The following is a 14,460-nucleotide window of genomic DNA, read 5'->3' on the forward strand; positions in this document are numbered from 1 at the left end:
TTACAGGTAGGATCCAAAAAACAAAACAAACGAACAAACAAGATAGAAACAAACTCATAGATACAGAGAACAATCTCTGTGCTCCAGAGCATTTCCTGTGAACTTGCAGTTCATCAGCTGCAGGAATGATTCCTTGGCAAGACCCCTCTGTGGGCGAGGACCTGCCATTGCTCCACATCACCTGGGCGGGGGCCGGGGGGGCACGCACTGTCACCATCACTGTGATGGGAACATTGATCAGTGGGTTCTGGGGCTGTCGGTCAGATCAGGTACAGAGTCCCCATCAGCCTCTGATGATCATTCAAGGGCCACTGCAGTGACACAAATTAGAGAGGCCACCTGCCTACCATGAAATCCAGGTAAGCCAGTCAGCTTCTGGCTCCCGGAAATCATGTCCATGACCAAGTCCCACAGTGGCTTGCAGTGCCCTGGAGAGAAGGCTCATGACCACCTGGGAGAGATGACCCAACACACAGCTGTCCCGGGTCATGTCTTTCCCGAGACCAGATGCTCGGCCATTCCTTCTCTCCTGTGATCAGCAGCAAGAATCCCCCAGAGCTCCCCTTCTTAGCTAGGTGAGTGCCTCCCTGCCCAGCACCTAGAGCACCTCCACTAGTGCACAGAGAAGCCCCCACGGCTCCCACCCACGCAGCCAGGAGCATTTCTCCACCCCGCACCTTTAACAGCCCTTTCTTTGTCCACTGAGTGGACAGGTTTTCCCACACAGATAGGCAGGTATTTGCTCACCAACTGTTGTGGACTAAATGTGTGTGACCCCTAAGTCCCTATGTTGAAGCCCTAACCTCCCAAGGTGATGGTATTAGGAGGTGGGCCTTTGGGAGGTGATTCGGTCCTAAGGATGGAGCCCTCACCAGTGGGATGAGCGCCCTTTATGAACGAGACACAGGGCTTGCTCTCTCTCTCTGCCCTTCGCATGTGAGGACATAGAGAAGACGGCCATCTGCAAACCAGCAAGCGGGCTCTCACCAGACACCAGATCTGCTGGCACCTAGATCTTGGGACTCCCAGGCTCCAGGACTGAGAGAGACAAATGCCTGTTGTTTGCCACCCAGTCTATCGTAATTAGTGATAGCAGACCAACCTGACAAAGACACCAGGCATTTCTTTTACAACGTGTTTGCCTATCCTTTCAGAAATGGTCTTCTATTAATTACAACAACAACAACAAACGTCGCTTTGCTTCCCTCCCCCTCGTCTTCCTCCCCCATCAAACCTCCTCTCCCGTCTTTCACCGGGACAGAGTAAATAACAGAGTGCAGTGGAAAGTGTCATGAATTCAGGGGAGTTGCATTTTAAATACATCCGTATTCACCCACTATCTACTGAGAAGTTACTGAGCTGGTGCTAGGGTTACCACAGGCCCCAGTTCCTGTGGTCAAGGAATGATGTAAGAGTCTAAACACAGAGCCCAGAGGTAAACAAACAACCACAACGTGCCTGGGGTGAGGCCCGCTCCCAACACCGTGGAGGGCGTCAGCGCTGGGCAGTGAGACTGGCTTCCTGGCAGGGACAAAGGCTCGGCTGGAGCCTGAGACCAAGGGGCAGCCTTCTGGCGTCGCATGTTTATATCAGGCCCCGACTCAGAAGCACAAATGAGACCATGTTATAACCAAACACACGCTTCCTCATTCGGAGCCACATCTGCTTGGAAGCCGGTCCCATTTCATCTGTGCCCGCCTGTTCAATGCAACCCCGGGATTGCTCAGTCAATTTCAAGATGCATAGAATTCATTTTCTGTTGGGCATGCCCTTGCCGAAATATTTTCCCTTTTCTCCCATGCCCACAGTTGATTCTTCTGGGGTAGTGGATCTCAACCAGAGGACGATTATCCTCCGGGAGCCACCTGGCCACATCTGGAGACATTTTGGTTGTCACGACTTGGGGAAGAGGCTAGGGATGCTGCTCAATACCCTCAACGCACAGGGTACTCCCCCACAAGAAAAACGTGTCCAGTCCCACAAGTCAGCAGTGCCGTGGTTGAGAAACCCTGCCCCAGCCTCATCCAGGAGGACACAGGCCTGTGACGGGCTGTTTGGGATCTCTGGCAAGATTGCTGCAGCTTCCTCCAGATTCATAGAACGTTCTGGATTCTTGGCATGGCCACAGGAGACGTGACTGTCCCCGGGCACTCTATCATCATCCACCCATCATCTCACTCCACCACTTTGGTCTCGACCCTCTGTCAGTCCTGTTCTTCCCATCAGATCCTTCTCCTTCCCACAAAACATCACCCCCTAACACTTCGGATTCTGAATCTACTTTTGACCCAGCAGACCACCGACCTCCACCCCCTTACGTGCCCCCTCCCTCACCTGCAGTAGAGTCCCAAAACCCAGACCCTCCTTACCAGCAACCACCTTCTCCCCAGGTCCCTGAGAGGCCAAATCCTGAGAATGCCAGTTCCAATAGTCTTTTCCCACCTAATACTTGCTCTTGGGCCACCAAAGACTGCCTTCCTGAATAGCCACTTCTATTCCCAGGTCCGTTCTACCTCTGAGAGAGGGAGTGGGAACCGAGGGCATAGTCCAGGTACACATCCCATTTCCCATGTCCTACCTCACACAGACTGAGAGGCGTCTTGGGTCTTTTCCACCGACCCCACCACCTTTACTAAGGAATTTGAGTACCTGACCTAGTCCTATGACTGACCTGGCACGACATCTATGTCATCCTGTCTTCCTCTCTCACCCCAGAGGAGAAGGAGCAGCTCAGGACCATGCCCATGTCCTCCATAGACAGGACGTGACAGCCAACCTGGTTGGCACTTACATAGTCCCCCAAACTGACCTGAGATGGGACTATCAGGTTAATCCTCCAGGGCACTGGCTCCATAGCCATATAATCACCTGTCTCATTGCCAAACTCAGAAAGGCTGCCCATAAGGCGGTCAACTATGACAAACTCAATGAAATCACTCAGGGCTCTGGCGAAAACCCAGCTCCCTTCCTCTCCCACCTCACAGAGGCCTAACAGAAATTTACCACCTTGGACCCCACCTTCCCTGAGGGACCCCTTCTTCTGAATACCCATGTTATAGCCCAATTAGCTCCCAACATACACCACAAACTTCAAACAATAGACACAGGTCCACACACACACACCCCAAAAAAAGACCTCGTTAACCTGGCCTTTGAGGTTTTTAATAATAGAGACAATAAGACCCAAAAACAAAGGCAAGATCAGGCCAAGGCTGAGGCCCAGAAGGAGGACTTTCAGCTCCTAGCCACCACTCTCACATACCCCAAATGAAGTGCCGGTCCTCCAACAAGGGTAAGTCAGGGCTAAGCCTCCTCCGGGCCCGTGCTTCAAATGCAACAAGGAAGGACACTGGGCCAAGTCCTGCCCAAACCTGAGACCCCTCCTGGGCTCTGCCCAAGGTGCGGAAGGGAAGGCCACTGGAAATCAGACTGCAGTCTGGCCCCTCCAGGTCAGACCTCAGCCAGTCCAAGAGGCCACCCTCTGGACCCGGTGTGCAGCTCCCAGACCTCCTGGGACTGGCCACCGAAGACTAAAGCTGCCCAGGTCCTGACAAGGCCCACAGACTTACATCAGCAGGACAGAGTCTCGGGGAATGATTGTGGTGGCAGGTAAGCCGATCGCCATTTTAACTGACACTGGGGCCACTTATTCTGCCCTCCCCAAGTTTGCTGGGACCCTTGTCCCCTCCTAAGTCTCTATTATGGGGCTTGAGACATTAGTCTCGCAGCCATTAGCCACTTCACCTCTACACAGCATCTTAGTAGACACCCCTTTATCACTCTTTTCTCATTCTACCTCTGTGTCCAACTGGGGCCACCACGCATCCCCTCATAAAGCTCAGTTGTCCCAAACCACAGTCACCGAGCTGGGTTTCATTCTCACTCTGCACAGCTGAGTCATTACCTTAGCCCATCAATGCCTAATCTCCTCCATGACTGTACCCTCAGTCATGGCTGCCTCAGGACCAGCTTTTACCTCCCAAGTCACTCAATAGGTTTCCTCAACCTTGGGTATCACATAAAACTCCACCCGGCATCCTACTCAAATACTGACTATAATGAATGATTTGGCATGTGCTAGAAATTTTTTTCTATATCCCTTCTTAGCAGGAGTCAGAGTTCTACTCAAAACAGGGATGATCAACTAGACAGAAACCTGTACTATAGAGTCTCTCTCACCCAACGTAGACATAGCCCCCCAATAACTAGTCTTTACATGTCTCCAGATAATCCATCTCCTCATAACCCTCAGTATCTCAGCAGGTGTTAGGACTGGCATAAGGGACTTAACCAGTGCTTCATCATATTTTGCAAATTCATGGGACTACTTGCTAAAAAATATAAATTGGTATTTACCTTCTTTCATAGGACCATTAACATTCCTATTCCTCATCCTCATTTTTGGCCCATGTATTCTGCACCATTTTTCATCTTTCCTTCAGGACCGTCTTCATGCCTTCACCAACCAGTCTCTCGGGGAAATCATGCTGTTGCAACCTCTCGCTCCAACCAGGAGGCATCTATACAGTGTTCCAGCCAACTACAATCAAAGTTCATCCCCTTATTATCTCGATGTCCCCTCTCAGCAGGAAATAACTATGGAAGAAATGACCTCCGTCCCTATTCCATAAAACAAAAAGGCTGGAATAGTAGGCCTGATCAAATAATCGAATCGGCACCCCCTCCCCTGGGAAACTGACATTTAGATCATTTCACAAGTGACATTCCCTTTCGCTTAAACCACATTGTATTTGCAAAGACCATTAACTTTCCTTTCAGGACTTGCCCAGGATCCGGACCAGCCCAGAGAATTCCACACCGAAAACGTTGCCCAGAGTCTGTTAAAATCTCTGATTCCCCGTCCCTGGGAGCTCGGCCCATCTGGTTTCCAGATGACCTAATAAATTTTAATTCTTTATCGCTGTTGGCCTCATGCGTACCTTCTTCGGGGACCCTAACAGAAACAAGCAGGCACAGGAGGAGGCAACTTCAGAGAATGGTGAGTAGTTTCATGAGACACTGAGAAGGGAGAAGAAACAGATGGGACCGGAAGCTGGTGAGTAGAGGGCAACTAGGGATGGCCTTGCTCATTGTGCTAAGGAGTGTGGTGGGCCCAAAGGGCAGGGAGGAATCTGTACCTTGGCCATCTGATCGACCCCAGCATGTGGAGAATGTACAGGAGGAGGCAAGAGTGGAGGGAGGCAGAGACCCCAGGCAGAGTTTTGGCGGTGCTCCTCTGGGGACACAACGGAGGCCTCTGCCAAGGTTAAGAGCTCTGAGTGGCGAGCAGCTAACAAATTCCAAAGCTTCCAGGGGAGCCCAGCCGGCGTGGCTCAGTGGTTGAGTGTCGACGTATGGACCAGGTGGTCATAGTTTGATTCCTGGTCAGGCACATGCCTGGGTTGCGGGCTCCATCCCCAGTGTGGGGCGTGCAGGAGGCAGTTGATCAATGAGACTTTCTCATCATTGATATTTCTACCTCTCTCTCTCCCTCTCCTTTCCTCTCTGAAATCAATAAAAAAAAAAAATACACATACTATAGTATTTTTAAAAAGAAAGAAAGAAAGCTACCAGGGGAATGACTCATCAGGACTTGGATTTAGGGAGGGAGGGAGGTGATGGCTGGGGCCCCGGATATGAGATGATGGGTTGAGAGTTGAGTTAGAACTCCATGCAGCTGGCAGTGTTGGGAGAAGCTGGATGGGCTGGCCTTGGACCCAGCAGAGCACATGGGTGGAGAGGCACATCTGGGGGCCCCAGCAGTGGACACATGGCTCAGGACAGAACCCTAAGGAGTGCAGACAAGGAGGAACCCCCGAGCAGAAGAAGAAGGTGTGTGGGACAGGCAGAGCCCTGCCGAGGCGAGAGCTCAGGGAGGAAGAGGAAGTGTCAGTGTCCCGGGACGCCAAACAAGATAAGAGCGGAAAAAACATCCACGGGGCCTGTGATGCAATCCGAAAAGCAAGACAACCTTCCAGCGCCTGCCTGGTCTCCTCCTGCCCTGACTCACAGCAAAGGGACAGACAACCGTATTTCCCCGTTGCCCCTAAAAAAGCACAACTTTGTCCCGAAGTTCTGGGCTCTCGGGAGGGGACAGGACCTGCCTTTGTGGTTCGAAGGCCCTGGTTGCTGAGAGAAGGAGGGACCCTTTCCAAGGACCCTTTCCAGAGGGTATGGCTGAATCTTTTGAGATGGGAAAGAGGTGGGTACCTCAGACTCTGGTGCACAGATAGCAGCCAGCTCAAACCACATCCTTGGAGTCCATAGGAAAGGCTCCGGGGGGCCTCAGGGACCCTCCCTGGGGGAGCACTAGGCAGGGAAGGAGCACAGCTTTCAGTCCTATGGGCCTTGACCCCAGGAGGGCCCACAGTACCCACCCAGGCTGAGGACCAGGGCCCAGCCCCGTCTTGCACAGTTAAAATCTGTCACAATTTAATTTTGTTAAAGGGAATATTTTTTAAGTGAGGCTCCTACTTGGTTGATTACCTTTTACCTCTGTTTATAAGAAAAGATTTCTTATCTCTTCAAAATATGGTTCATATTGAACCAGAGATTGTTCAATCTTCCCGACCCTCCAAAGCAAGCATGTCAAACTTGTGGCCCACAACAAATATTTTTGTGGCCCAGCCAATATAACGGTATGTAAGAAATGCTTTAATAACATTTCGTAACTTAATTTCTCGTAACTTAATTTTTCATAACTTAATTTTTACAATATCCTGTTGTACATAATTATTAATAACAAACTACAACATTCGCTAATGACTGATTACTATAATCGTGTTCCATTCATTTCCTTTATACGCCTTATGCGCAGGCGCACCATTTCTCTCCACTAATACCAGCAGTGAATATTTTAGCAGCCAATTGCCACGTCCTTAGTCTTGGACTGACTTGTTTGGCGTGCACAACAGGAAATATTTCGCTTTTGGAGAACAAAAAGAAATAGGTTTATTTGTGTTACGCTTATTAATTTGTGCAGTTATTCAGTGTCTGGTAAGTTAAAGTTCAAGAAAAAAATATTAATTTTTATTAAAATGTTCTATTATTTTATGTTAACGATCGCTCATTTATTTCAGCCCTTTGCATTCAGCATGTCTCTATCGAAATAAACCTACGTTTCTGTGAAAATGGAAGCTTTTGTTATTTTGTGGCCCACATGAACTTAAACCTTGTTTATTTGGCCCGTGTTAGCCTTTGAGTTTGACATGCTTGCTCCAAAGGCTAGAGTGTGGCCAATGAAATAAGGCAGGAGAAAGAGGAAAAAGGAAAACTGGAGGGTGGCACGGGGGTGGGGACGTTTCAGTTCTACTCCCACTCTGCGAGCCCTGATGACCACAGTGAGTCATCAGGAGGGATAAGTGGAGCCCTAACCGGTTTGGCTCAGCGGATAGAGCGTCAGCCTGCGGACTGAAAGGTCCCAGATTCGATTCTGGTCAAGGGCATGTACCTTGGTTGCGGGCACATCCCCAGGAGGAGGTGTGCAGGAGGCAGCTGATCAATGTTTCTAACTCTCTATCCCTCTCTCTTCCTCTCTGAAAAAAATCAATAAAATATATTTTAAAAAAAAGAGAGAGAGAGAGAGGGATAAGTGGCCAACGGTCACGTGACTCCTCCTCCACGACCACAGCATGGTCTTACGACATGGCAGTTTTGTACACTTCAGTTTCTGTTTCTTATCTTAGGGTAAATAAAATGTGCAGGAAACCGAGAACTCTCAGCATGTGCAGTAGGCACTGTGGGTTCTGCCCTGATGCCCTCTTCAGGGTCAATGCACCCACTCTCCCAGCAGCTAGGGCTGGGGCAGCTGCACGCCTCACGGGGAACCACCCTCAGCTGCTGGGACCTGCCTGCCAGGCTATGCCCCCTCCCAGGGGAGGGCTGAGGCCTGGCCCCCTTCCCTCAGTGTGGGACAGCGCTGCAGGGCCAGCCCAGCGCCAGAGCTCCTCACAGATCAGCTGAGGCCTCAGTTGGAACTCCCTTGCCGTCAGCTTCTCCCCCTGCTGGGTCCCGCCTCAGTTGGGTCCCTTCCAGGTTGTTTCCTGGGAGCCCTTTAGATCAACAAGACCTCTGTCTGCAACGCCCTCGCTGAGAGCTCTGCATTCCTGGGAGTGAGCTCTCAAATAGCCAAGTTCTTGGCTCCAACTTTCTCTTCCACCAAAACTCAGTCACAGGCGCCAGTGACTAAAAATACCTCCACCCTGGGTTGTGTTCCTTTCACTTCCCTTGTCCCATCTCTGCGATACAAGTAAATGGTCCCTCAAGGATCTGAAAAAAGAAGACATTGGGAGGAAAAGGGAGGAGAAGAGGCCTATGCACTCCTCGCCTGGCTAACTCCCACTCGGGCTTTCAGCTTAGATGACAGCTATCCTGGGACACCTCCCCTGGGCCCTCTGGGCTGGGCAGGTGCCCCTGCTGACTGCCCCACAGCTCCCATGTGCTTCCCAGCCCATCACGTGACTCCCTGGGTTATAATCAGTTATGTATCTGACCATATCCCTCTAGATCAGTGGTTCTCAACCTTTCTAATGCCGCGACCCTTTAATACAGTTCCTCATGTTGTGGTGACCCCCAACCATAAAATTATTTTCGTTGCTACTTCATAACTGTAATTTTGCTACCACAGGTTGTGACCCACAGGTTGAGAACCACTACTGTAGAGCCTAAGACCATCGGAAAACACAGATATTTACATTACGATTCATTAACACTAGCAAAATTACAGTTATGAAGTAGCAACGAAAATAATTTTATGGTTGGGGGTCACCACAACATGAGGAACTGTATTAAAGGGTCGCGGCATTAGGAAGGTTGAGAACCACTGCTCTAGATGGTCATGTCAATGCCATGAGGACAGGGAATGGGTCTAGTTTGCTCATCATTTTCTCCCAGGGCAAAGCTCCTGGCACTCGGGAGATGTGTCCTACTGTCTTGCTAGGAAACATGTGGCACACTCCAGTAGGGCAACTGAGAGGCGTCTGGTGAGGGGGCTCTTTACAAAGATTGAGACAGGGGCCGAAACCGGTTTGGCTCAGTGGATAGAGCGTCGGCCTGCGGACTGGAGGGTCCCAGGTAAGATTCCGGTCAAGGGCATGTACCGTGGTTGCGGGCACATCCCCGGTGGGGGGTGTGCAGGAGGCAGCTGGTCGATGTTTCTCTCTCATCGATGTTTCTGGCTCTCTATCCCTCTCCCTTCCTCTCTGTGAAAAATCAATAAAATATATTTTTTTTAAAAAAGATTGAGACAGGGGATGGGGAACTCAGCACACAGTGCAGGACTCAGTGCTGGTGAGAGTGGTCCGCCTTTCCCACCACAGGCCAAGAGGAGGGTGCTGTCTGGCAAGAGCTGCCCCACCAAGAAGGAGACCCAACCAGGAAAGAGCCTCCAATCTCCTACCTGAAACTCCCCATTGGCCCAACCCAGCGGAAAATCATAGGCTAAGGGGGGTCTGCTATTACTAGTAATAAGCTCAGTCTCTCTGGACATAAAGCAGGGTAGAGGAGAGTGGACAGAGAGGGGGAAAGGAAGGTTTACAGGACAGTAGGCACGAAATACCTGTGAAATGAATAAACGAATGTCACTTTTCAACAAATGCTCATGGAAACACTACTCAGTGGATACTTATCCTGTTGATCACCACTGGTGTAGACAAATCAAAGTCCACATGCATTAAAAGGCCACGAACTGTGACTCCACCATGGGGAAGACAGCAAAGCCTGGGGCTACGTGAGATGGGGAGCTGGAACCGAGATGTCCTGGCATAAAGCTAGGAAAAGGTGGACTAGAAGAAATGCACCCACGGGCAGAAGACAATGAGACAGCGCACCAGTCCTTGCCTAGGCTCTAAGCAGTAGAGGGAAGAGACTCCTCTGGGAATCCAAAATCTGTGCCTCATGCAAATATGAGGTTCCATGCTACAACACTCTCAACCCAGGAGACCACAACTGCAGACCAAGAAAACTCATCTCAGGCCATTGATGCCCCTGGTGCTGCTGGCTGAAACAACTAGCTTCCAGAGACTTTTCTAGGGGAAAAGTTTTTACTTTTCTGCAAAACTCCCCTCCCCCCCCCCCCAGAAGAGAGTGCTCCCCCTTCAGGCCACGCAAAGCTGATGCAGAGAAAATAATCCCCAATAAATTTGAACTCACATGGAGACTGCAAATATCCAAGGAAATGGATCACTGTGAGAGACAGTTGGTAGGCTTCACAAACCACAATTAAACCCTGACTGGTTTGATTAAATCATGACTTGATTAAACATCTTATAAGGAATCAAGATCCTTAAAAAAGGGAGCAAAATATTATAAGCAGAACCCACTCATTGTAGACAAGGGTCTATTCCATTCTTGTGGGTTTGTCGTATTGCCCTAAGTCAGCACTTCGTCTTAGAATACGAAAAGTCCTAGAAACCCTTCTGGATATGGGAGTTTTTACTCAGGAGGTGTTTTTCCTTTTTTCCCCTAGAAAAGTCTCTGGAAGCTAGTTGAGACAGGAGACCGTAAGTTAGTGATGGATTTTGTCTTCGTGGCTAAGTAGTGTTAACTAGCTAGTCTCAGAAACACTTACTCAAAGAAAGAATGGAGAGGAGAAGTGGGTTGGTGGGTTGGTTTTACTGGGGCTTCCAGGGAGGTTAGGGAACGGACCAGTGGATAAGCAGAATGCTAGAAATCAAGCCAAAATAAAACAATACTGAAAGCGAAGGCCATGCTAATTCCAGGAAGTTAGGGTGATCCTGAATGTACAAACAGTGGTTTTTCTTGGGAAACTTCCAATTTCACATAATCCCGTGACACATTCGAGGTGCCTGCCTGCAATTTCCCTCCACTTAACCACATCACGTTCAGAGTGTGTATTCATGGGGTTTTTCAAGTCTCAACATTGGACTTGACCCTCATCTCCTGGCCTGCGATCGACCAGTGAGCATCCGGCAATAGAGTATCAAGAGCTGCCATCACCTACTCACTCCAGGTTCTGGGGAGGTGGGGGGCAGGTGGGGGGGGGGGGCTGGTGTGCCTCCAAATAGCCTGGCCACAGGAGGTAGAGCCCCTGAAGGAAGAGTGACCTTTGCTGGTCCCAGGGCCACAGCTGCCACCACTGGCCAGAGCTTCCCAGGGCACAGTGACCCTCACTCACAGGAGCCCATGGGGGGGGGGGAGGTTTGGGGGGGGGGCAGAGGGAGGACTGGCTGGGAAACAGTCACAGCCCCGGTTCCCACCAGCACCAACCCTTGCTTAGGGAGGAGCACCCTGAGTCGCCCTTTGAGTTAAATTTAATGCTCGATCACATGTTCGTCTGGGTCCTTCTTGTGTTTGTTTTTCCTTTCTTTTAATGCTTTCCTTATTTCTATTTTAACAGGCCCACGTTCTGGGCGGAATGCTACCCCGAACACCTCTGTGGCGTTAACAGGATGTCATCTGACCAGCAACATAAGCAACATAAATGCTAAACCAATCCGCGGAGGCCGATCACAGGTACAAAGACTGGATCTGGGAGTTCAGACAGACTGCTCAGCTCTTTCAATCAAGTTCCTCTTCCCAGTTCAGTTTTATTCCCAACCCTCCCCGCCCTCCCTCCACCCCAACCGCCCACCACCTTCGCCCACCACTCCAAATGTGGCCTCTTGTCTCAGCTTCCTCTCTCCGGCCTCAAACCTCGCCTCGCCCCTGCCTTGTCTGGGGTTGAACTTGTCACCACCACGTTATCTGCCTCCCTGAGTCCTCACCGTGGAATGTTCCTGCGCTGGGTTCTCCCTCGAGGCGCAGGGTCAGCTCCTCACAGCTCGCCTAACCCCTCGGTTCCCATGGAGTGGGGCTGTCGGTGCTCACGGCAGCGCACGCTCCCTGCACTGACACCCCACGTCTGCACCCCCTTCCCAAGGGATATCCCTGTGGCTGCCACTGCCGGGGAAATCCTCTCTTGAGACCCCCACCACCTCAGTCAAAAGTGACAAGAAACACCCAGCACGGTCCCTGGGGCTCTCACTACAAGTTCTGGAAGCCCCAGATGGATGCCAGGTGTGGGCTCTGCAGATGCTAAGGAGCCGCTGCAGGTGGGCGTCGGGCCCCTGGCTCTGTAGGCGCCGCTGTGACAATTAGCTGCAGCTGGTCCCTGCTCAGTGACACATGTCAGACGGGCCTTCCTAGCCCTCCCTCCGTATCGCCCAAGAGCAGCCAAACCCAGTTCCCTTATCTGGGGCAGCCAGGAGGCCCCGGGGAATCAGAGGCGGGTCCAGAGGGAGGTGGAGGACTCAACAACTTCCTGGTTTCCCTCGAAGGCTGAGACGTAGCCTGGGGGTCCGGGGGAGCTTTCACGGGGCTTTACTTCAGTTCATCCCGGAGCCCCGACTGGAGGCAGAGCTATCAGGGACACGCCTTGGCTTCTCTCACTCACCCCTAGGGGTCAGGACCGCCTGCTGGGCTGGGAGGAAGCCGCTGTCTGCAGGCCCAGGCCCAGCCCAGCCGCTCTGCCAAGGGTAAGTCATCTGTGTATTTCACCAGCGAGGCCATGTGGGGCGTAGGATGCTTTCGCTTTTGCAGACATTTGCTCCTGTCCTTCGAGAGAAGAACTCGGAGCTCCCAGCCTGTCACAGGAAGCTGCCTGGGGGTGAGCCAGCTTCTCAGACGGGGAGAGATGATGACCCACGCCGACTCTGCGGCACTGGTTCTGGGTTCTCCTGCATGGGAGCTCCTCTCTCTCTCCTACATATTGCCTGCCCGCGGGCTCCTGTTTCTGCCCAGAGAATGAATGACGTTCTTAGAAGACGTGTCCCGCTTACCTGCGTTTGCCCGGGGGTGTCAGCATCACGCGGGACGGAGGGACGGGGTGGAGAAATGTCTGTTTTCCCTCTCCTGGGCCGCAGACGTCCTCTGGCTCAGAGCGTGCGGCGTGGCCACTCACCTGTTTGCTGTTTCCTCGGGGGCCCTGCAGCTGTCTGCGATAACACCATCTCCTTTCTCTGCGCAGGGCAGCCGGCCATGGCTAACTACACCGACGATGATGATTATGACGTCATCATCTACGACCCTCTGCCTGACAATGAGACGCTCGGAAAGGACGGCGCCCAGCAATGCCCCCCGTACGACCCCGCCGTCCTCTCGGCCCAGCTGCTGCCCCAGCTCTACACCGCCGCGTCCCTGCTGGGCCTCCTGGGCAACATCTTGATGATGTGCATCCTGGTCAAATGCCACAGACTCCGCCAGGTGGAACACACCTACTTCCTGAACTTGGCCGTGTCTAATCTGTGCTTCTTGCTCACCTTGCCGATCCAGGCTCACGCTGCCTCCCACGGGGGGCCCCTGGGCCATCCCATGTGCACCGTTCTCGTGGCACTGTCCTCCGTGGGCCTGCACAGCGGGGCGTTGTTCAACGCCCTCCTGACCCTGCAGAGCTACCTGGTGTGTTCCCGCGCGAGACGCTTGTCCCCAGCGGCCAGGAGGGGGGCCTGTGGCGCCCTCGCCAGTGGCCTGGCCTGGCTGGCGGCCGCTCTGCTGGCGCTGCCCGAGGTCCTGTTGTGCGCGGCTCAGGGGGACAGCCGGGGGTCCAGGTGCCCCTGCAGCGGGCCTCACTTCCTGCCGGGCCAGGGGACGGCCTGGGAGCCCGTTCTGACCTTGAAGGTGAACCTGGCGGGCCTTCTGGTCCCACTGCTGGTTTTCATCGTTTGCCTTGTGCGTCTGGGAAAAACATTAAGGAAGTCTGGCCTTTTCCGGCTGGTTTTCGCCATCATGGTTGTTTTCCTGCTGATGTGGGGACCCTACAATGTGGCGCTGTTCCTGTCTACGTTCAAGGACTCCTTCTCCCTGCGGGACTGCGGGAGCCGCTACCACCTGGACAGGAGCGTCCAGGTGACGGGCATCATCGCCAGCACCCACTGCTGCGTGAACCCGCTCCTCTACGTGCTCCTCGACAAGGCGTTTCAGAGGCGCCTCTGCCCTTGCTGCTGTCCACTTCCACCCACCGAGGACCCTGCACAGGATACGCCCTGGGAAGAGTGTGACCACTCCACGCAACTGTAAACCGGCTTCCATCAAGCTGGACAAATAAACATCGCTTTTGTTTCCTGGATGCCTGGTTTTGTATATGTTTTGGCTATGGATGAACTGTGTGCTCCCCATCTCCCCACCCCAATTTATATGTTGAAGCCCTAACCCTGTTATCTGGGCATAGGGGCATTGGGAGGTCATTAGGGTTAGATGAGGTTATGAGGGTGGGGCCCTCGAGATGGGATTAGTGCCCTCAGAGGAAGAGACACCAGAGAGCTTCCTCATTGTTTTACACATGTGTCTATGAAATCCGTACAGGGAGAAAGGGGGGAAGTGAGTATTGGATTTGTCTCAGGTGCTGGGCAAGGCTCTTTATAAGCGTGAGCTCCTTCACACCTCACTTCCCAGCCATGGTGTGGGTGGAATTAGTCTCATTTCTCTGAGGAGGAAACGGAGGCTCCGAAACATCTCTCAGATCAC

The 14,460-nt window shown here is 52.3% G+C and overlaps 1 protein-coding gene across 3 annotated transcripts; it reads left to right on the plus strand.

Moving 5' to 3' along the window:
* The first annotated feature begins 4,927 nt into the window (after positions 1 to 4,927).
* Positions 4,928 to 14,054, plus strand: CCRL2 (C-C motif chemokine receptor like 2). Of its 3 annotated transcripts, none has more exons than XM_079794627.1 (3): positions 4,928 to 4,999; positions 11,357 to 11,472; positions 12,965 to 14,054. In XM_079794627.1, exon 3 carries the CDS (start codon positions 12,976 to 12,978, stop codon positions 14,011 to 14,013), a length of 1,038 nt encoding a protein of 345 aa, XP_079650753.1. In that variant the 5' UTR covers positions 4,928 to 4,999; positions 11,357 to 11,472; positions 12,965 to 12,975; the 3' UTR covers positions 14,014 to 14,054. The 3 variants fall into 3 exon arrangements, with proteins under 3 accessions (XP_079650753.1, XP_079650752.1, XP_079650751.1); XM_079794626.1 differs by lacking the exon at positions 4,928 to 4,999 and adding an exon at positions 10,837 to 10,969; XM_079794625.1 differs by lacking the exons at positions 4,928 to 4,999; positions 11,357 to 11,472 and adding an exon at positions 12,287 to 12,473.
* Positions 14,055 to 14,460: the final 406 nt, after the last annotated feature.

The sequence above is a fragment of the Cnephaeus nilssonii genome (genome assembly GCF_951640355.1).
Source record: "Cnephaeus nilssonii genome assembly, chromosome: 17".
Classification (NCBI taxonomy): domain Eukaryota; kingdom Metazoa; phylum Chordata; class Mammalia; order Chiroptera; family Vespertilionidae; genus Cnephaeus; species Cnephaeus nilssonii.

What these genes read in the sequence shown, in the direction of transcription:
- CCRL2 (XM_079794627.1), top strand. Translation starts at nt 12,976, where the DNA reads ATGGCTAACTACACCGACGATGATGATTATGACGTCATCATCTACGAC.